The 23,311-nt window shown below is 35.3% G+C and overlaps 1 protein-coding gene across 2 annotated transcripts in view; it reads right to left on the reverse strand.

Moving 5' to 3' along the window:
* LOC131429302 (protein obstructor-E-like) overlaps positions 1-22,178 on the reverse strand; it is a 107,277-nt gene extending 85,099 nt beyond the window's left edge. Inside the window, exons 1-2 of one of the 2 annotated variants that reach the window (XM_058593362.1) lie at positions 22,034-22,178; positions 18,510-18,617 (exon numbers count right to left, since the gene is read on the reverse strand). In XM_058593362.1, the coding sequence (XP_058449345.1) occupies positions 18,510-18,555 (46 nt within the window). In that variant the 5' untranslated portion in view covers positions 18,556-18,617; positions 22,034-22,178. Of the gene's footprint in view, positions 1-18,509; positions 18,618-21,929 lie in introns of both variants that reach the window. The other variant, XM_058593363.1, reaches the window with a different exon arrangement.
* Positions 22,179-23,311: the final 1,133 nt, after the last annotated feature.

Raw genomic sequence — 23,311 nt, forward strand, 5'->3', positions numbered from 1 at the left:
GACTTTTGTTGCCATATTGAAATGAAACTCCCAGAATTCATCGTCAATTGAATAACCGTACCTAGTCACTTGAAGTTTTGCTTACTCAGTTTCAAGTGCCAAGTAGTCTACCTGCTTCATTGTCTTCACTGTTGGTAGTGAGCAAGTTAGAATGAATAGGTATGGACATCAATTCGATAACCAAAACTCTCTCCGGCCAGAATTATAAATAAAGGGTGGTGGTTTTCAGTTGGGTTTTCGATTATCATAAGCAAGTTTGAAACGATAATTTTCGACTGCTTAAAACGTATTGAGATGTGTTCCAAAGTATTCAAAATTAAAGCTTCGATTAGAAGAGAAAATATTGAAGAACTTCTGTACGTCAGCGAAGGTTGTGTGTTAGAATGTGAAGTTTACTGAAGTGGGGTGATCGTCAATATCGAAACTCTAAATTCATGGGAATATTTAAAAAAAAGCATTTTATGAAATTCATAATAATAAATCGATGAATAAAGTTGTAGTTGAGTATTAAAGAGCTTTGAAGGAATTACTTCGAAGTATAGGTGATCAGTCGACCACAACAAGTATCACATTCCACATTTTATCTCTCGCTTATAAACCGAATGAACAGTGCGCAGCTCATGCAAATAATTTTTATCTATAATAAAGAATTAACACCTTCGCTATAGGCGAGAAAACCAATTATAAGAGCACTTTGGTTATAATTTGAATGACTGAATTTACCGTCCTAAACAACATGCACGAATATGTTTCTCTCTATACTCTACTCTACTTAAATACTAACGAACAAAACGGGTCGTAAGCCCAAAGCACTAGATTACTGAGAATATTCCGTATTTCTATGTGTCGGTTTTGCACGATACGCTTCGTGCGATGATTTGTTCGATCCAAGCGGATGAAATTTTGCGCGCATTATTTTGGCACTGAATTTCACTTTAATGCTCGTTCATACCAAACATTTTAAAAAACTTAAGATTTGAGTTATTTTTGGATATCTCATACTACTGAACATATTTGATGGTATTGAGAAGGAAATATGTTTTTTTATTTAAAAGATATTTTATTCAGGCCTATTTGTGTACAAGCTTTACGTGGCCGATTTAGCTGAGTTTTTAGATAATTTTTTTTTGTATTGGATCTCGTTGTCACCCTTTTTCTAAGGGGAGCTTCCATTTTCCTCCTGCGAGGATTGAGGGGCAGTTTGTTCGTGGTTCGTCTCGTCATCCATTGCCATGGTATTGTTGTTGATTTCGTTGCTAGTTGCTGTAGATGCGCCTTGTTGTACATTGTTTGCAGTTGCTGGTTGGTTGGATGCTAAGCTGTTAACTGCAGCTGGTGTACTTTGTTCTATAGGGGTTATGTTGGATGGTTTCGTTGAAGGGGATGCTTCATTGTTGTTGGTGACTGTCACAGGTGTACTGGGGTTGCTTGAGGTTGATGTGAGGGAAGCACCGTTGTCCTTTGGTATAGTTGTCTCCTTGTCTGGTTTATCACATGGCTTACCGTAGTGAACAGCTTTTTGGCAATATTGACATGTGGCCATCTGATTGTCATAGGTAACAAGTGATTTGCACGGTATTCTTGTATCCTGACCGAATGTCACATAAGAAGGTATAGGCCTCCTCATGCGCATGCGTAACAAACGTACGCCATTTAGAATACACCCAAACCTCCATTTACGAACCTTATATATGTATGTATGTATGCTTACACACTCACTCGTTTGCGTATATGTGTATATATTTATACATATAAATGATCGCTTTTACTTCACCAATATTTATATGTATTAGGAAATACAAATATTTGCACACATGCGTACGTATAATAATACATATATACATATATAAGTTACGTAAATGGAGGTTTGGGTGTACCGGGGAAAAAATTATTCCACTTTTCTTTTTCGATAGAGAGAATCTCTCCTTATTGGGACATGGTATGGCGAATATAAGGATCGATGACGCTTGAGGGAAGATCATGCACACGCACTTCTATAGCACTATCTTCCATATATACTGGAATGTTGTACTTGGTATTTTCATGCTCCACATAGTGCACATTATTATTGTCTTTTGCGAATTGAATTGCATCCAACTCTTTATAGAGCTGGATATAAACAACATTATTGGTCTTATTGCATTGAAGTAAATGCACACGTTTAATGTCAAGATGCATTTGCTCCTTAAGCAAACCTTCAAGTTCTCGTATCGAAGGTCGAATTTTGCACTGTCTGAAGTCAACAATAGTTGTATTCTTTCGTACCGGCGGTAGCTTTTGTTCGTTTGGTTCACTCATTTTCGAGGTCTATTGTTCACTACACAATACTGTACTTGGTTTCTTCTGTCCCCAACGTAAGCGGTTCTGTTTTATCGACTGATTTGGATGAGATGTAAACCCGAACTGAAGGAATTATGTTGCAAATAGGGTAATTATGTTCTTGAATAGGGTAAATTACACATACAGTCATTTTGCGTACTCGACGAATTGATTTGAATATTATATGACATTGGGTCAAAATCGATTTTTACAGTGATTGCATAACCTTTCTATATGCGAAAGTTAAAAAATTGAACTGCATTTCCGATTGATTGAATAGCAAACATTCAAACCAAAAATAATAGTTAATGCAACTGCCATATGTTCGGAGTTTTCTCGAATTTAAAATTCAAATCGAGAAAAAAATATGCCACAAAAAAAAACACAAAACTGACAAATCAAAAGCACTTGCGTTTTACAATTAGCAAAACAAAAACTCTGCTGCATCCTCTAGTGACACAAACTCAATTTATTTCCAGTAAACTTGCAACTATACATCATTTTATTTATTTAGTAACCCCGCCATGCTCTGCCAAACACTCTAAAGTTGAAATGCATTTTATGGTAATTCATAAAACTATCACGTTGTATTTTATTTGCGTTTATATTCATTCATGTCCGTTTTGCGATGCGCTATTCGAATTTCCATAAAAACACAGAGCGAAAAAGTATTCCCTTTGGATACGTCTGTGTGTGTTCACATATTTGTCGTGGCTTTTCGGTCCGCTCCCCTCACGGTTCCGTTCGAGCCGGAGGTCTTTCTTCATCGCCCGGTGGTTGCCTTTTCTTGTGCATATTTGCAAATTTATAAATGAAATGCATTTCGTATGCTACACGAATAAACTGACTTCCTTGAGCTGGCGATGGAGCGCCGGACTGCCACCCGCCCCAGTAGACACTTTTGGGGCAATTGGACTTGCCGCAGCTTGTAAGCACGGTAGCTATGACCTCGTAGCATTTTACCACCATCACGGATGGTTTGGTTGCTGCAAGCAGCATCAGCACTCACAGGGTTTTAGCTTCATACGTCGTTGAGGACACTGGAGACAAACTTTATGCCAGAAATATGTAGGGGTACTAAAATATAGTTATATCTATCGAAATAGTCCATACGACATAAGTGGAAAGTTCTGACGTATATGAGACATTTCAATTCATTTTACTTATCTGGTATTGTTTTGAATCATTACCGAGGAAAACTGGCCAGACTCTTGTCTTTTGACAAATGTTGAAGAGTTCTGACGGATAATATTCTAATCCTGAAACCATTTTTTTCACAGTTACTCATTTAGTAAACTCTGTAATCACCTCAAGCTTACGATCAATACTTAAAGTAGTGCTCAATAAATAGGAAAACTTAGAAATTCATTGTGTGGAGATTTCCGCTTCATAATAAAATACTCAACCTTCCGAGCTCACTCCATGATAAGTACAGGAAAGAAGTTCCAGAAATTAATAACAAAAAAGAAAACATAAAGTTTGGAAAGTAAAAATTATAACAATGCCAAGAGTAGAACAAAGTTAACCGAATTAATGAAGAGCATGGAATTTAGATTGAAAATTTCATTCAAAAGTAGAATATGGATAAAGAGGGTTGATTAACAAAAATTTCAAAGGAAATCAACAAACGGATTGAAAAATGATTTTTTCATGTCAAAGGGACGAAAATCAAAGACTTAAATAATAAAAAAACTTAAAGAAAAGAACATAAAAGGATGAGCGATGAATTTAGAGTAAAATTACAATAATAGAGATATGTGTTTAATATCACCAATTTTTATTAAGAAGAGAGAAAGGAAAAGGATTGAAAAATTCAACTGAAGATGAGATACATAAAAATGACCATTTGAAACAAAAGATTGATGAAAGAGGTTACAGAATAGAACTTTAAAGAGAAAAACCTCAAAATAAATTTGATCAGTATCTAACGAGGATAGCAGATTGGGAAAATGATATGCGAATACAACTATATAATGAAAACCGCGAAAAGGTTACCAGAAAGACGGGACTCAAACCCGTAGCTAGCTCCTATCCGGGAAAATTATTTTGCAATTAAACTACCTTGCATGTGACAACACATAAAGAAACAGCTTAATTAACTAGAAGGACCGAGCATGCTTCGCTATATTCGTGCGCCACAGCATTCAATTACAGTCACATCTCTTTGGCAACCCCACCGCCAGCAATCAGATAAACGTCGAATCGCAAGCCTATCTTCACTCTCTGCTTTGCCGATGGAGGTACATTAGTGTCATGATCTATTTGATGATCTCAGCTGATGTGTGATCGCAAAATCTTCAAATGCATAGAGTGTAAACGGTATGACAAAACCTGAGGCATGAAGATTTGCGAGTAAAAAATAGTAAGCAGTGTAAATGAATGAGTAGTGATTGAAAATCAAAGACTCCAGCGTACAGAGTTGTGAATAAAGCGAAAAATGTAAACTTAAGTATGGACACAATCTCAATAAAATGTGAATCATAGAATGTAGAATAATAAAGCAAAACGAATGAAAAAAAAGTGTAAAAAGTGATGAGTATGAAAAATAGAGAACGAGGATTGAAAATTGATTATTGAATAGTGAAAAGTTGAATGAGAGAAACTAAAAGTTAAAATGAAAGTGCTACGAGTGAAGAGTGTAAACCAAATGATTTATGTGTAAATTTAAGAGCGTAAAGCATGAAGCAAATAATTTAAAGCACAAAAGGAAGAGTGTGAACTGCAACATGAAAAGCTTCGAACGTAAAATAAATAATACTAAAAGTAAAGCGTAAATTGAACAGTACACAGCAAAGACTGCTGAATGAAGTATAGCAATGTGTAAACAAAAAATTTGAAATGAATAACGAGTAATGAATTAAAAATATATTGAGAATAGTATAGTAGAAAACAAAGGAAACAAAATGTGAACCAAAAGTAAGATACAAATTGTTATACAGGAAAAGAAAAGTATGAGGTTTGAAGATTGAAAACTAAAGGTACATACAGCTACGAGTGTGAATTGTATAGCGTAGAGCAGGGGTTCCCAAACTATTTTGGATCTTGGACCCTTTTACTAAAATTGACTTAGGCCTCAGACCCCCATCAAAAAAATCCTTTAGAAATTCAATATTTTGCCTTTTTAATATTGATGTAAAATACTTACAAATTTCTGCGGATGGTCAAATAAACGCAACTTTTTTAGCGTAAATATTTCAAATAACAATTTATATCAAACAATAGGGGCTCGATTTCTAGACCTCGTCGACCCCCATAGTCAGTTTGCGTTTACGTTGACCCCCGCAAAAAGGATATCGACCCCAAGGGGTCTATATCGACCACTTTGGGAACCCCTGGCGAAGAGGGTAGAGCTAAGTATATGGAGTTCATATAAAAAAATATACAGGGTAATACAAAGAGTGTAGACTATAAAATGAGAACGAAAGTGTATCGAATGCAATTCAAAGTGTATAGTATTTGAAGTTTAATGTGCAGGCTATAGAGTAGACATTGAATGCGTGAAGATAGCAGACTATAGAATGAAAAATTAAAAGGTTGGACAATGAAAATGAAGTGAAACTATAGTGGAAATATTAAAAAGTGAATGGAGAAAAGTGATGTGTGAAGCAAGAAATGAATTCAAAATGAGAAATGAACTGGTTAGAACTAGATTATACAAAGAAAATTGAAAGTGAAGAGTATAATGCGAATAAATAAGATTGTGAAGTGATGAAAGTAAAATGTAAAAAATTCGAAGAATATTAGAATTAGATTAGAAATCAGAAAGTGAAGAAATAATAGCCAGCGAAGCGTGCACATTAAAAAGGCAAAGTGACCTGATAAACGAAAAACAGGGAAAATGCCGAATTCAGAATGAAAATTGAAAAAGAAATAATGAAAAGCAAAAAAGTGAAGAGTAAAACATGAAAGGTAAAAAGTCAAACAATGAAATGAGGCACATCAACACTGGTTAATTGAAAAAAAAAACGAGTGAAGAGTGAAGTGTGAATAGCGAAGAATGTAACTACTAAAGAATAAAAATTAGAATAGAAAATTAATAAATGGTGTACGAACTCAAACTACATTATAAGAGAACATTCGGCCAACTTCACCCATTCAACCGATCATTTCCAAACTGTCAAAGAACCAAATCAAAGATATTGTTTAACTTTTTCCATGTTAGCTTTTTTCAACTTCAATACCAATTCCAGCACGAACTTCCTTTCTTTACACTACTCATTAGGTCTGGTACAATATTTAGACCAACACTTTTTTGCGTGGAAATACATTTTTTCTTCATATCTTCCCCTGATGTTACTTTCTTGTGATGTTTCCAAAGTGCCTGCTTCACGGTGACCTAGTACTTTTCAATTGGCCGCAGATCCAGGAGTTCGGGGGATCGAAGTCCTTTGACATTCTAAAACATATTTCCAGTAATGGCATGAGGCTAATTCCTCCCAGAAAAGCTTTTCACGTGAGTAAATCTATTGCTGAATCATGACGTCTTCTGCCTTCTAACGTCTTCTGGGATACCAAACTTATGATGGGCGGTAAAAACAGGAGTTCTCTTACAGAACTAACAGAACCACGTCTCTTACAGAACTGTTCGGGTTCCTCTTGAAAACTAGAACTACCCGTTTGTGATCCTTTTCATAAAACGGAAATCCAGTTTTTCAATTTTTTTCTATCGATTGAAGACTGTCCCAGAAAGTATTAACGCAACCAAAAACCGCTGCCATTTCGCAATGGTTCAGAATCTGTCAATTTTTATGGCTGCGTCCTGTTGTTTACACTCTTCTCTAACTACTTGTGCAGCTGTTCATTCGTTTTCATTAGTTTAGTTTTCATTACATAAAGAGTGAAATGTTAGGAGTGAGTATTTGAAGGAGCGAATAGATTAAGAAAGAAAAGATTATAATTGAAATTGAACACCAGAGCTAATAAAAGTCATATTCATTGACTCAAATGCACGAAAATGACGAGAAATTACTGTCACTCTCAGCTTCGCTTGCAAACTATGAGAACGAAATCCATGTCCAGTCAATGACATAAGCGGGACAGTAGTTTCAAAATTGTGTGTTTTCTTTCATTTGCCCTTTCAGTCATTTGTAGTTTTCAGTGAAAATTCCATAGTATGCATACACACTTAGAAAATTTCGCCGAATTCGGTAATTTTTTACCGAATTTTCAACAGTTGAACGTTCGATAATCAAATTGATTATTGGTAATTGCTGAACTGTCAAACAACTACCGTAAACTGTAAACCAAATGGATCTAACTGATTGTTCGGTAATTGGTTGTTTGTTTTCCTTTGGTTAAAATTATTTTATTTTCGGAATTCAAAAAAAAACACATGTTCACAAAAATGAATGAAGAAAATTGATTTTTTTATTTAATTACAACCAGTTGTTGCTATGGTTTTATTCCACCTACCAAAACACAGCTTAATCCATCGAGTCCACCAGAATTAGGTAGGCCGCAAGTGGACAAGTGATACAAAATTATTTTATGCCTATATGTACACAAAAAGCTTTTAGTGGTTCTAATGTTTCAAAAACTTTAGCACCAGTACCTCAATCCATTCGATGAACTCTTCAAGACTTTTTTCGTTTGGTTAATAAAAAGACACTTAATGAACATTTTATCAACTGTTTGACAGTTAGTTTTCACGACAATCAGTATTTACAGAAGTTCGGTTACTGGAAGATTATTTTACCATACGGACGGTAGGGTTTTACCGTACTCGGCGACTATTCAGATTTACCTTATGAATTGTTTATCTATTTACAGAGTTCGTTAATGAAAACTTGCGTAAAACTGACCGTCCGGTAAAAATTTGCATAATTTTTGTAAAATGACGTTCGTGTACCGCAATATTGGTAATTTCTATTGATTACCGAAAGTTTTCGTCAAAAAAATTACCGAACAACGGAACGAAATCTTAGTGTGTAGTGTCGATATTCAACCGAAGCTGTTAGAATCGAAAATGACAGAAAAAGGTTTCACAATAACTTTTCCCTGTTGGTGCTCGAATTTGTAGTAGTTTTGGTTTTCAAAGAGGTTGTGGGATGTAATTACTTCGATTTGTCATATTTTAGTCACTATTTATAGCTAAGCTTCACAGATTTTCAATACATCGATGAAAGAATGAGAATTGAAATTCTGCTGATGCTCCCTGAAGACGTTAGTTTGGTTTCATCTTGTCATAGAGGAAAGAGTGACGTTGGCAATTATTCTCTCTTATTTTTTTCAATGAGAAACGAAAATGGTTCGTCTCTCTTCGTTTGTTCTGGTGTCGGTCATTTACGAATGAGAAAGTAAAATATTGAAAATGAGGCTGTTGGATTGGATTCCTTCATTGAGAATGCGTGACAATTTTAAGCTGTGAACACAATAGAATGAAGAATAATATAGCATAGTTATCAATAAGACCATTTTGTGATAAGTAAACCTAAGGAACAAGTTGAACAATCACTGGTGATTCCGTGACCAAAGTCTATCGTTTTTTACTTCAAGCAGCAACGTATTTGACCTTCGATTCAAAGATTTGGTTTGAAGTTTTGTTTAAGAAGTAAGTGTACACCTAAAGAAAGTGCATGAGATTCAATTGAATAAATTTGATTCGACAATATACATTCAATAATCAATGTGCTGCTAAAATCGCAGCTAAAAATAACGATGTGTCCGATTACGTGCATGAGATACAACGTTATTATATCATCATTGATAGAATAAATATTAACTATATGATTATTACACGGTAAAAGTAATAATTGTGGATTTTCCTACAATTTTTGAAACTGTACAAAATATAATCGAATAATTGAAATGAGACCACTGATTAAATTATTACATACTATCCTGAAATTGCGTGCGGGCAACAATCATAAGTAACAACATGATTATCAAATTAACAACTGAAGTACGGTTAATAATTAGCAGATATTCGATTTCAATTTGCTGAAAATTATCTATTCTTAAAATACAATATACAGAAATATATCAAGCAATCACTAATTTTCGTTGATCTATTTTCGATGTGAATGAAGAAAAAACCAACGACAGAATTCCATATTTCCAATCAAAATTAAGAACAGAAGTTTACAGCTATCGTCAAAAAACTCCCAATGCAACGTCTCCAGACTTTCCAGCCAATTTAATAATTAAAGCAAACTGATGATGGAAAAATTGCAGAACAAAGTTGCCGTAATAATTTATTCGAACTTGCCATCAAACAGAGTGCACTCAGTTCTGATTTCAGCAACGATACAACAATCCCATTAATAATTGAAATTAATTATACTGTCCGAATTACAACTGTTTCTTCTTCAGTCGGTTCTGTATGGGTATTTAAGAACTCCTGGCCATTTGATATGAATTTACATGATATGCATGCCGTTCTTTTCGAACGATTTAAGTTTAACGATTGATCATTATTAATTAAATCAGTAATGATCAAGCCTTGCTAGCGAAAAAAATTGATCACTTTCAAAAGGCAGGGTTAAATATAAATCGTTTAAGAACAAGTTGGTGGAAATGAACAAAAAAACACTTCCCCGAAGGCCATAACTTTCAACACACCCAATATGCGTTGAGCATACATTTACTAAGAGAAAGAAAATACAAAAATACCTCTTTATCATTTATCACCAAATTGGATGCCTTGTTCAATGTTTTTTTCTGCTGACATCACAATGGGGAAAAAAAGCCAGCCAGCATAGATTCGCACCCCGTGATAGGAAAGCAAAAATCTTTTTCAAATCATGTTTTACGACAGACATTCTAATGGAATCTCGAGAATAACTTTCAACCGGAGAACAAGAAACCAGCCAAATCAAAGCGATTTTCGCCTTTTCTCCACACGAGAAGACAGAAGGTTACCCCAGAGAATGTTTTATTATTTATTCAAACGCTTTTTTTTCTAAGCAGATAGAATTTTATGTATACCTGAATCAACCCGGACCATAAGTTTTGACTCGAGGAAGAATTATGGCGACATCCTAATCGAATTTGGAAAATTGTAGCTTATTACTTCGAAAAGGGAGCTGCTGTTTAATACGACGCTTGATTCGAATTCGTACCCTTGACCAGATCGGAAGTTGAGAGCAATGATTTGTTTGTGTGTTCGCTTTTTGAATCGAAATGTATTCCTTCTACAGCAGTTTTTCAGAAAAAGTTCAAATCCTTTAATTGATCAGCTCAATACATAGTAAATATAAGGAACACAATGTAAAAATCACTCTTATGACGAAACCGAGTATCTCTACGGAAGTTGGGGAATTTTCCCTGAGAAATCGTTTTTTTTTGGTGATTCTTTGCCCAGATTCCAGAAATTTCACATACTCCGATTTTCATGAAACTTCGCATACGTTTTCAATACAGCAAAGTATTTTTTTCACATGAATGAAGAGACCGACTCTACTCAAAACTGATTTTTACAAAAGAGTATGTCTATGAAAAAATTATAAGATTGATTTTATTGTGTCTGTTTTTACGCTTGGGTACACCCTCATCAACTTAACGAGCTCAACTGATATGTAGTAGCAATTTGATCGGCACAGTAAAAAAGAAATTAGTATATCCAGAGTACGATTTACTAATTTGGTTATATGTGGTATGAACCGCCTTGAGCTTTTACCCAATGAGGAAACAGACTGACAAACGGCTAAAGAATGAAGATGTAAAAATAAAAATTTGCGAAAAAAATTACTGCAAAGTCCAGACTTGAATTCGCAACTTTTCCTATGAGGGAAAATTGTTTGTTTCTACTGTTTGATTCATCGACTGTTTTTACGGTCTGTTTGCTCGTTGGTTACTGATATGAGGCCAAACAAACTGAAGACGAGGTGTGACAATTAAATAATGCGACTGATTTTATTGCCGCACTTGTGGTAAACTTGCGTCCTTGAAATTTCCTTCCCATTTCTCAACATCTTTTTCCACTTCATTGATATATTTACCGTAACAAACTCATTAATCAAAATGCAGAACATTTTTTACAAGTATTTAAAGCAGCAATCGTTCACTTTTGTGCAGTTTTTCAGAGGTCACTAATGTTACCATGGAAAAATACATACCGAAAGAGCGCGCTGAAATAGTTGAACTATACATTCAAAAGGAGGCCAAACTTTTGGCGAAAAAACATATCAGACGAGAAAATTTTACGTTAAATGGATGCGTTACTAATCAAAATTTTCGGTTCTATGCCATTGAAAAACCTCAAATAATACGGAACAGCCTCTATACAACCAAAAAGATACAGTTTGGTGTGGTGTTTGTACGAGTATGGCGATTGATCCCTATTTTTTCCAGGAGCAACGAAAACTGCGAATGGCGATCGTTATCGAGCCATGATAAATGATTTAGTGATGCCCATTGTTCGTGAAAACGGATTGAATGGCTACTGGTTTCAACAAGACGGTGCAACATGCCATACAGCACGAGTAACAATCAATTTGTTAAGACCATTATTCCCCAGACGAGTCATATCGAAAAACGGTGATTTGATATCATCATACTTTTATTTTGGGAGGCTAACTTTCAAAGGGGTTTGTCGCTGACGATGTTCAGCCAGCGACTGGCACCAGTAAAGAAGGTGACAAGCGATTATAAATACACTCGCCTACTCAGTGCTTGAGCAGAAGAATAGGTATAAAGCGAGAAGACTAATGTTTGATGGACAGAGGATGTATGGTATCGGTCGGGTGACGGCCAAGATGTAGACCATGTTCGATGTACGTTCTAGCATGTCTGACTGCGTTTTAGGGTGTCTAATAACAAGGTTCAGAGTGGCGAAATGGTAGCGCGTATACACGGAATGCATAAGAACGCAGGTTAGAGTTCTGTCTCTGAGCATATCTTTTTCCAATAAATCATCTTTACTGTTAGTTTTTCATTCATTTGGATTCTCCAATATATGTTTCTACTCAGTCATTTAAAAAAAACTGAACAAAACAGATGTTTTCATAGCAAGTGCTGATATAAGTCTTGTCTCGTTAGTAGTTGAAATATCAAAATTTTCTAACAAGTATCAAAAAGAGAAGCAATTTAGATACGATGTGTAAATCGAGTAACGGAATACTTTGATTATAGACCAAGTACTCAGTAAAAGAATGTGAAGATTCGACTAATGATATGACTTTCTTTCCAAATTCAAGATGGAGAGGGTGAAGGAGTAATTTATCATCTTACTATGCCGCGACAGGTATCAAGTCGCTAGTTGATTTCATTAAGTTAATGAGGAAGTTGGTGTACACAAGCGTCAAAAATGACTAATGAAATTTGCATATTATTACATATCGGAAGACTATTTCCCATGTTTACATGTTGCTCAATTTAAATTTAATTTTCTGATCAATTTGATATGTCATTTGTCATTTGTATGTATCAAACGTAAACTTTGGACGACATCGTATTAACGAAAGGGCGATTGTTTTAAAAACTTGCCTCGAAAGATGCTCAGAATATCCGCCATTATTATTTTATGCCTCTCTCATATAGAAAGGCTGTAGGGGAAGATGGGGTAAAACGCACCCCCGAGGCATAATGCACCGTTTGCTTTTCTCAAAAGTTACCAATTTTTTTCACTGAAATTTTAATTAAACTGAAAGTCCGCCATAACAACAGATTACGATGTATTTGCAATTTTATAGAAAAATCGTAAAATTTATCGTATCACATTTTTGGGGACAAAATGGCTCGAATTGTGTGAGGCAAAATGCTCAAGTAGTCGCTTACAAAAATGATCCATAAGATATCAATTTAATGAATAATAGTGAACAATCTTCCACCTGGCAAATATTTCGTCAACGAAAAGTTTAAAGCTTTCTTTAAATAAGAAGAAGAAGCTTTATGAAGGTGCATATTGCCCCGTCTTTGTCATGAGCTCCGTTGTTTTGATGGATGTTTACCTGTTGTTTAAGATCATCCTGCCTCTATGCTCAGATAATTGCACTTCGCGTACTTTAAATTGTATATTTTTGGAAAATAAGATATTTCATTTATTTTTCAATGCATTCAGCGAGTATTTGTACGTAATTTAGATAAATAATTATTGCGGAAGATAGTCATGCATGAAACTCTTCCTTGTTATTCTCTAAAGTTAAGATATAGCTACATTTCCTTCGGATGTAGTTTTACTCCATCTACCCCTACAATCACTAATTCTCGGTGTGTCTTCCACCGGCGATTTCAACAGAAACTATAAACTTTTCCACTGAAACTGTCATTATGAAGTATTCAAATTAAAATTGTGACTGTGCCCGAGAGTAGGTTATTGCATTACATTTCTTTAAGTTTACTGCCATGTTATTTCAGTAAAACAAAATATTACCTAAATATTTATCCAGCACAACAAACCCCAAGACGTGTAGTGATGTCATATATTCTCATATCATTTACATTCCTACTTTAAATGATGATAATTCACTGCGTAAATTAGCACAGCCAATTCGTTTAGAACGGAAAACGTCTTCTAAATTTATAGGTCATATTAGTAGATGGTCACACAAATTTACTTTGGCTACACTGGTTTCGGAATCAGGTTCCGATAGTAGTGATCAGAAATTCCAAAACGAAACTCACATAAATTTCTCAGAGATAAATTAACGTTTGAGTACAGATAGTAGTTGGAGGAAGCCAAATTAGGTGAAAGTTTCAGGTGAAGCCATTTCACAGCGATTTCGGTTTTCAATCGCGTGATTAATGCACGCTGATATTGGCTTTTTCTGATTTAAGGTAATCCACCAAATGTATACTATGCCGATCCCAGAAAACCGACATTGTGATCCTTTCGTCCCATTGAAACGCCCTTCGAGGCACTCGTGCCGCTTCGAAACACTCGTGACGCTTCGAAACGTCTATAACTTACGAAAAAGTAACGCCTATAACACACAAAATAGTAACGCATGTAATACTTCGTAACGCCTATGATTCACAAATAAGTAACACATGTATCGCTTCATAACGCCTATAACTTACAAAAAAGTAACGCATGTAACGCTTCGTAACACCTGTGATTCACAAAAAAAAACTAACACATGTAACACTTCGTAACGTTTATAACTTACACAAAAGTAACGCATGGTACGTTGCGTAACGTCTATAACTCACGAAAAAGTAACGCATGTAATGCTTCGAAAAAACTACAACTTACAAATGAGCGACGTATATAACACTATAACTTTTTTTAAAGTAACGCATCGTAACTCGTATACCGCGAGAATCTAATCCATATTATTATTTTTAATGTTATTATATTTCACCCCGGTTTTAACCATTAATGGTCATTTGCCGGGGAAAGCATCTTAACATTCATAATTTCCACAAAATAACTTATGTGATTTGTAACCCTTAATTCAAGAAAACTATCGCATGCATTCTAGCTTCTTTAACTTGCCCTAACGCTTCCCATCTCACGATAATATCTAGTGAAACGCTTCGTCAAATAAAACATATCTCCATATTTGGAACGGGAATAGCGTGATGTCGATGCCTTTCAAGCAACCCGCCTGGGTTCGATTCCCAACCCCGCACATAGGGTCAGAAAGTTTTTTTAGTCCGAAGAGGTGAATGACCTTAACGTTGACTCAGATAGGACTTTGTAGTGTATATAGCTTCAAAAACTAAACTATTATTTTATGTATTATTGTCATTTATTTTACCCCGGTTTCATTTTCCATGGTATGTGGTTTTGACTCTGTTCTGCTTCGTAGGGTTTGCCGCTGCATGCTTTATCGACCATCACGTAACTCTCAAAACCTCTATCTTACGGTGTAGTCTATGAGACTGTCTCATACAAAGTTTCTGAATATCATCCGGATCAGACTTCCGGTTCCGGAATTATGGGGTAAAATGCGCAAAAAAACATTAAAAAATGTACACTAACTTTTCTCGGCGATGGCTGAAACTATTTCCAAAACCTTAGATTCAAATGAGAGGTCTTAAAACCCCATAGAAAATATTCCTGAATTTCATTTTGATCCGACTGCCAGTTCCGGTTTTGATTCTTAGTTCAATTTTCTCAGCGATGACCGGACCGATTTCCACAAACTTAGGGTAAAATGAAATGTCCTATGGTATTTATTAATTCATATTCAGCTTTCCTAATCAGTACACTGAACCAAACAACTAAAAATATATGGAATATTGCTCGATATAGACTGCATGAAAAAATAAGCTGTCAATACGGCTTAGAATCGCAATCTGATACTAACTCGGATGAGGACATTGTTTTTATAAAAATCCAAATTTATATAAATATGTTTGAAATGTGCACGCAGAACTAAACAAATTAATCTTAATGTTAGTTCTAGAATTTTACTAACATTTCCGAATTATGTACTAAAATTTCTTGATTTGAAAATTACGGTTACGGTGATAAAAATGTACAATATCATGTTGTTTAATAAATAAATAAATGGTTCAAAACAAAACAATGTAGTATAAGCATAAACCGTAATTCGCCTCAACAAGAGCTATCAATTGAAGTAAAAGTAATAAGCATAACTTGTTCTTTTGCTTACTGTGTTGCACTTATCTTACTATTCATTTTTGAGTTCTAAACAAATTTTCTATTTGTCGAATTTCGGAATGGTTCGTCTGTTGAATGAAATTCAATTACTTTTTAGAAAGGGGCAGATCGTTTAGTATATGCACTTTTAATTCATAGACAGTTTATAAAAATGACAAGTTTCTTTTACATTTACATTTACATTCAACTTTCCCTGAGAGAAAAGATAATGTGCAGCTAATTTAAATTCAATGTCATGAACGCAATGAAAAAAATCGCAATCAAACTTGTAATACACCGTTCATTTCATTTTAATTTTGTTCAGCTCCCTATTTTATCTGAGCTCCTATTTCCATCTCATCCCTTCACCTCATTACTTTGAATATGAATAATATCTTACAACGTACCTGAACCAAACTGTGAAATGTTTAAAAATGAATATTTAAGCTATTGTCACACTTTTCCATTGGCAGAAATGGTTTTAAATTCTTCGGTGATCATTTTTTTCATTTAAAACAAACTCACTTTTCGATTTAGGACACATTTTCGTCTCAAGTTTTACAGTTCGTCATGTTTCTGAATATCTACTAAACAATTCGTCTCAAAACATGATCACTGTTTCGCACAATTACACTACTATTGAATGCTGGATGACTTCATAATTAGTAATGTTCACTTGCCACTTGTTCATTTAACGAGTAAAAACTTCAAAAACTACCCGACAAGCAATAAAAGTCTTCAAAAATATGAGATGAAAGTTTTTCACTTAGTTCACTTGATTGCGCTTTGTTTTCATCTCATTTGGTTTCGCAAAGTTGCCAGGTTTTCTCATAATGTTACAAAACGAAATTGTTGTTCTTCTTCAAATTATCATCAACAAGTTTTTTTTTTTTGTATCCGTGATATTAGTTTAATTATATTATTGATATCTATATTTCAAAATCACTATTTCGGCTTCGAATATTAATAGAAAGAACGTGTTAAATACTAATGCAATAACCATTGTAGCAAATCCAGCAGCACTGGTTTCTTTCCGCTATATGCCTGTTAAGTGTGTGTGTTTCATCGGCTGTGCACAAAGATGCCAGATATTTTCATAGAAAATATGTGTTACTTTTCATAAAAAGTCTATATCTGCTCTATCTGTTTTCACTTATAAAATGATGTTAAAAGATAATTCTTCATATCTGCGAAGATTTCCATTTTAACATGCGATTTGTCCGTTGATTACTGAACTTTAAAGAATTACTGCAATCAAACAGTAATAGATACTCACAGAGAAAGATCTAATTTTTTACTTCTCACTTTTTATGAACCTGTACAAATCTGTATTACATTTAGGAAATCTGTATAAAATCTGTACTCTGATTTAAATCAACGCAAAAATCTATGCAATACAGATAAATCTGTATAAATGGCATCTCTGGTCTGCATTTTGTTGAAGGGCTAATGCCTAAATAAAAACAATTCCTTTTTTGTTTTTTTTGTTAAGTTTACCAAATTAACTCTACAGTAAAATTTTAAAATTAAAACGAAAGGTAACGAAAACTACCCAAAAAATTTTTAACGTCGAAATGATTCAAAACTGATTCTAAAAATATCGCGTATTATCTTATAGTTGGCATCAGGCCATTTTTAAGATAAATTCGGACATTTTGAACCTGAGAGTGTAATAGTGCAATGTTTTGTTTTAATTGTGTTAATAGGATGATAGGATGAATAAAAATCCTTTGAGATGGAACTAGGAGCAGAGTAGTGAACAAATCAGAAGTGTTTTAGCTGATTTTTTGAACATTATTTCAATTTCCAAGGAACGTGAATCAATTCTCCATGTGGAGCAAGACGAATAAACCAACAATATGAAAAAATCATAGTGATTTTAGTGGCTAAATCAGGTTTTTAATGTAACGTTCTTACAAATGAGATGAAATAGGGAGCCCTTACCCTAGGTGTACACTGTATTTCAGCGCAGAATTATCAGATGTCGAAAAATCAGAGCAACGTACTTGTAGTAGATGTTTTTAGGCCCCAACGTTCTCATTTAATTATTTTTCAATTTTTTTAAACTTATTGGCCTGGCTATTTGATGGACGTGAAAATTTACAGCAACTGTGACAGTCTCCGGTCTCAAATTCCGAAAACAGTTACTAATAATCTGCAATATGACACTTGCATCGATTTCAAGTGAAATGTTAATGCCTTAATGAGAAAAGCACTGATGTACCTTAGATGAATTAAAACTGGGTTTGTTATACTAAAAAACATTGGTTCCCAGCTCTCAAACATAAGTCTACAGAGACTTTAGTTTTTTTTTGTTTCTACCATTTCATAGCTCGACGCTCTGAAATGCGAATTTATTTGGATCTTCTTCCCTTCTCATGTATCGATGTTGGGAATATATGTGCTACTATGTTTAAATCAATCCGAAGGCAAATACACATAACAAATAAATCAATAAAACAAAATACTCTAAAGTATGCCATCAATCCGGGACAGATTAAACTTTTCGAATCGTTGACTAGATTGAAGGAAAGAACTGTACGTTACCGATGTTCAATGACATGAATCCAATATTACTGTAAATTTCAAGTCCGTAGATTATCGGGACACTCTAAACTGCTCGTAAGAATGAATCTATTTAAGATGCATCATGTTACGCGTGAAGCTTGCCAAAAGAATACAGAAAAAATCCGTTACTTACCGATCAACAGCGACACTAAAACGATTACTATTGCCTTCGGCACCATATTTTCCGCCTGATGTTTCTATTGCTTTCCAACGTTGCTACAGTTTTGATTTTAGCCGCTTTCTGCAAAAACCCCACAACGGGAAAGAAAAGATGTTTGTCGTTACTATCCAACGCGACGGTTGCTTTTATGTTTATGCTTTCGGAACCGAGCCCCGGGTGCTCCTTTCACTATCGTTCGCTAAAGGGCTGCTTTCTGCGGGCGTTTGTGCCCGCCCGTCTGTGCATTCACTCGCTCGCTACGGCAACGGTTCCCTCCGGTACCCGGAGACGGATTCTACTGTGTATGGCTGACTGGGTGACTGGCTATAACCCTCTAGCCGCACACACACGTTCACTTGCCGAGCAGAAAAATAACGTATTTATTTCTCTATTATATTAGGTTCTATTTCCGAACGGTATATTTTGTTGGCTTCTCCTTCACTTCCGTTCGGATCAGTACACGACAATGCTTTCGGTGGACTACCGTTTTGCAATTCAATGTGTCGATACATTCTCTTTCAATTACGAATGCGTCGTATTTTCTGTTTTGGATTTTGCTTTGGATTTGCAGTACGTGTCGATGTCAGTAATTTTCAATCATGCGTGTAGGTGTTGGGTGAGATAAACACGTCGGTGCCAACACTAGAAGTAAATCCTTTTGAAACTCCCATGAACTACTGTCAATTATTCAATATGCCTTTCAGGCATCAAGTGTTTATTTTTATGATGGTAAAACAATTGAATTTTCCCAACGATTGAGTCAAACTTAATTGAAATCATTCAAAGTATGTTGCAAATACATATTTATGGTAGATATTTGTGATTACCGCGAAGAAAAAATACAAATTTAAATTTGGATTATAAATTCGAACAATTTCATAATTTTTTACAGAAAAGTGTTTTATACTGTTAATATCATCTTCGTCTATACCGTTGGTGTCGATATTGTAAAATTGAACTACGCACATCCACGATAAAAAGTCAATTTCAAATATCATGGGATACTTGAAATATTCATTTTTCCACATAATCAAAGAAGATACAGATTCTACACACCAAAATTTGATTCCGTTGTTATTTTTTTGACGAGAACTTACGGTAATCATTAGAAATAACCGATGTTTCGATACATGAATTCTGTAAATAATATTACAATTCATTCAGTAAATCAGAATAGTAGCCCAGTACTGTAAAAATCATACCGAACTTCTGCAAATACTGATTATCGTGAAAACTAGCTGGCAAACAGTGATTAAAATTTTCAGTAAGTGTATTTTCATAATTCAAACGGAAAAAAAGTTTCGAGGAGTTCGTCGAATTGATTGAGATATCGTTGCACATATTTTCAAAACAAGCTCGAAGCTATTTTTTTTACTTTTAGGCAAAGTAATTTCATATCATTATGTCCACTTGCTGCCAGCACATATCGTTCGAAGGTAACTTCTGGTGGACTCGACGGATTGTACGATATTCTGAAATTCCTTGGTTGGCCGGAATTATGAGCGCCTTTTAGAATATCACACAATCCGTCGAGTCCACCAGAAGTTATCGTCGAACATTGAGTCGCAATTTTTTCTCTCTCAATTTTTACCGGCTGCTACTGATAAACATTTTTTTCTTTTTTCTTTGATATGCAGGGCAATAAAACCGTAGCCACTGGTTCTAATTTGCTTCACTCGTTTCTGTGAAAAATATCCAAATCCGAATAACACAATCGTAAGTTGAAAATTTGTATTGTTTTTTTTAATCCGAAAATCCAGAATTCTGAAATTTATCAAAAAATAAAAACAAAAACAAAATAATTACCGAACCATTTGTTGGATGATTCCATTTGGTTTATAGAACTGTTCGGAAGTTGATTGACATTTCAACCAAATTTTTATTACTGACCGGTCAGTAATCAATCAAATTACCAATCGTTCAGTTACCGCATTCTGCGAAATTTTCTGAGTGTGTAGTTCACAGAAGATGTGTCGAAAATCATACAGCGGAACAAATACAAATTTTCCTTCCAATTTACTATGTTTATTGTCATCAACAATAAACATAGTAAATTCAAATCAGTGTTCACCAATAAATTTGCCCAGGAACAGATGAACTAGCAAGGAGTTTACAGCTGCGTATCGTGTGAACAAGAAATTCCCTGCCAAGAAGTGCAACAGAGGAATGCGGCACATATTTTCAACAAAGATATCATGAAGGGAGTAATCAAAGTAAAGTATTGATATTAAATTTGAAAATCATGTTCCTGATTTTTGGTTTTGTCAGTTTCCTTTATTTAAAAGACAATTGCGTGACTACTGTTACGATTTCATCGGCACTCAGAATTATTTCCTGGCGTGTCACAAATATAAGACAACTGATTTGTGTGACCAGTGACAGTGATAATAGTGAATTTAAAAATTGTCCAAGCTCACATCAAAACTTGCATACGCTGAATGAATCAAATCAACTTAACAATCACACTGCTTCAAAACCCATAACCGAAATCAATTCAACGTTAGATACACTGCGTAAAATCAAACTGTCATCAAGCGGAAATTTAGTAAATTTTCCGTTCAGTATTTCAATTTCCTTTCTACTAGACAAAAAGAATTAAAAAGAACAAAATTGACTAGCGTGCTAATAATGATAACAAATTCTATGACAGTAAGTATGTAAACCTGTGACCAAAACTAAACTGAACTAAGTCAAAACTTGTACAGATAAAAAAACTGATAGAAAAAAATTAAGAATTATTTATCGGATTTGTCAAAATTTTTCAAGAATTTTCTGCGTCAATACAGTCAACATTTTTGTTCAACAGAAAATCTTTTCAGCAAGCTATAGTGCATCGAAAGATCACAGCATTGCATACAATTAGTGAAAATATTCAAAAGCACTCTGGGTGAAAATGCAAAACTTTCAAAGTACGTCAGCTCTAGTTGTACTGAACCAGTTCATCGGAGAGTTTTACAACCTTTCTGATGTTTAGGGCAAAAGGCACCTTTAATGTCCATAATCATTAGAAAGTTTCACGAACGGGCGAACGATTCAACCAATCAACCAGCCAGCCAGCCAGCCATCCAGCAGCAACAGCAACAGCAGCCGCGGCAACAAAGAATCCGTAAAAGCCAATAAGAGGTAATGAGCACTTTTTGTTTTCAATTCACTACAAAAAAAATACCCGGGATACCGCACCGTAACAAACGAGTATATTGTCCGGAAAGGTCTTTCCCTCCTTAGTCCTCTCACACTTTTCACCATCTAAGCTCTGAACTTTAGCCAAGTCAGACACGGTGCCGTGCGCAATTATTACCCCACTGCACCACTTTTTGCGAGAGATTTACTGCCCCCTGTCGAGATTGGTATCCTAACGAGGATTCTACTTTGTAGGTAAAACCGCCAGCAGACCTTTAAATCCTAAACGGGATATTTTGCGCTCGCTCCTTTTCGACCGTGGGTCATACACCTTTTTAATGGGCTTTCTTTTAATTGCTAGCTATCAACGGAATCACCTCTCAACGGAAACTCCGCGCACCGCAGATCTATTCTGGTGAGTACAACGACCACCGACCGTCAGACGAAACTCAGAAAAACCGCGAAGATGTTGAACTGTTGAAGTGCTGGCACAAACTGTCGATCCCAGTGAAAGAGAAACAAGTTTTTGCCTTTGAACAACTATGCAGAAGGTAGCAAGCGTAAAACTGAGGAGAACCCGCGATCACACAAGCCTCGTGACGCGACAGCCCCGCACTGGCGGTCCAACCACCGCCACAGTGACGGGGTCGTCCCATATGGTAGGGTATTTCATGAGGCCTCACGGGTACACCAGCGACGTCAAGACGCCGAGATATAGCCGAGACTTATTACATCTCCGTTTGTTTTCATCTCGTCGGCTGGTTGAAGGGCTCGAAGCAGTCTGCTATGTTTTCTGCATTGAATGTCGATCATTTTGGTAGCGATTTATTTTTAATAATCTTGCGAAAAATATAGCATATATGTTGCATGGGATTCAGAAAATTGCCCAAAAGTCCAGCGATTATATTACAATTCGTTTCAGGACGGATCGTGTAATCGAGACAACTTTCAGTGAAATTTTACATATCGATTGAAAGCATATGATATGATTCGAATAATATTAGATCAGATCTAGTAGATTGACAGATCTTGTTCGGTAAACATTACGAAACAAAAGAGTCATAACAAACCACTTCCTAATCCAACTGGTGATGTGTTAATGCCTTTCCGTTGTCATTCAAATAGTCTCTTTAACATTGATTCTGGTGTTTCACTAAACGCTTACGATACTCATTCGGTAACATTTCCGAAACCGAGAGTATAAGCCATGAAACACTTGAACTTCATCGTTGACACATTTGCAGTTTGCAAACGAGACCAAATTTGTCGAAATAAGTTCATTTTACTTTGAGAAAAAAGTTTACTTTGTCGGTTACGCCTCTTATACGATTATGTATCCAGAAACGAAAGTTTTCCGCATGATCTGTTCATTCGTGGAATGAGAAGACACTGTAACTTTTAAATGAATCCAAGTTTGTTCACAGTTAGTACAGCCTTCTCTGAAAAAACTGTGCGAATCTTCGAAAAAATTTAGAATAAATATGCGGTTTACTGCGGTTACGTAATCTATACCATTATATCCCCAGAATCTAAAGCGTCAGTCATTTGATCTCGTCTTCTTCTTGGCATTACATTTCTTTTGTGGAATTTAGCCTTTCTGTATCAATAGACTTCGCAGTCGATTCTTAGCGTACATAATCATTGGATGGCTAGTA

Source organism: Malaya genurostris, chromosome 2 (assembly GCF_030247185.1).
Source record: "Malaya genurostris strain Urasoe2022 chromosome 2, Malgen_1.1, whole genome shotgun sequence".
NCBI lineage: Eukaryota > Metazoa > Arthropoda > Insecta > Diptera > Culicidae > Malaya > Malaya genurostris.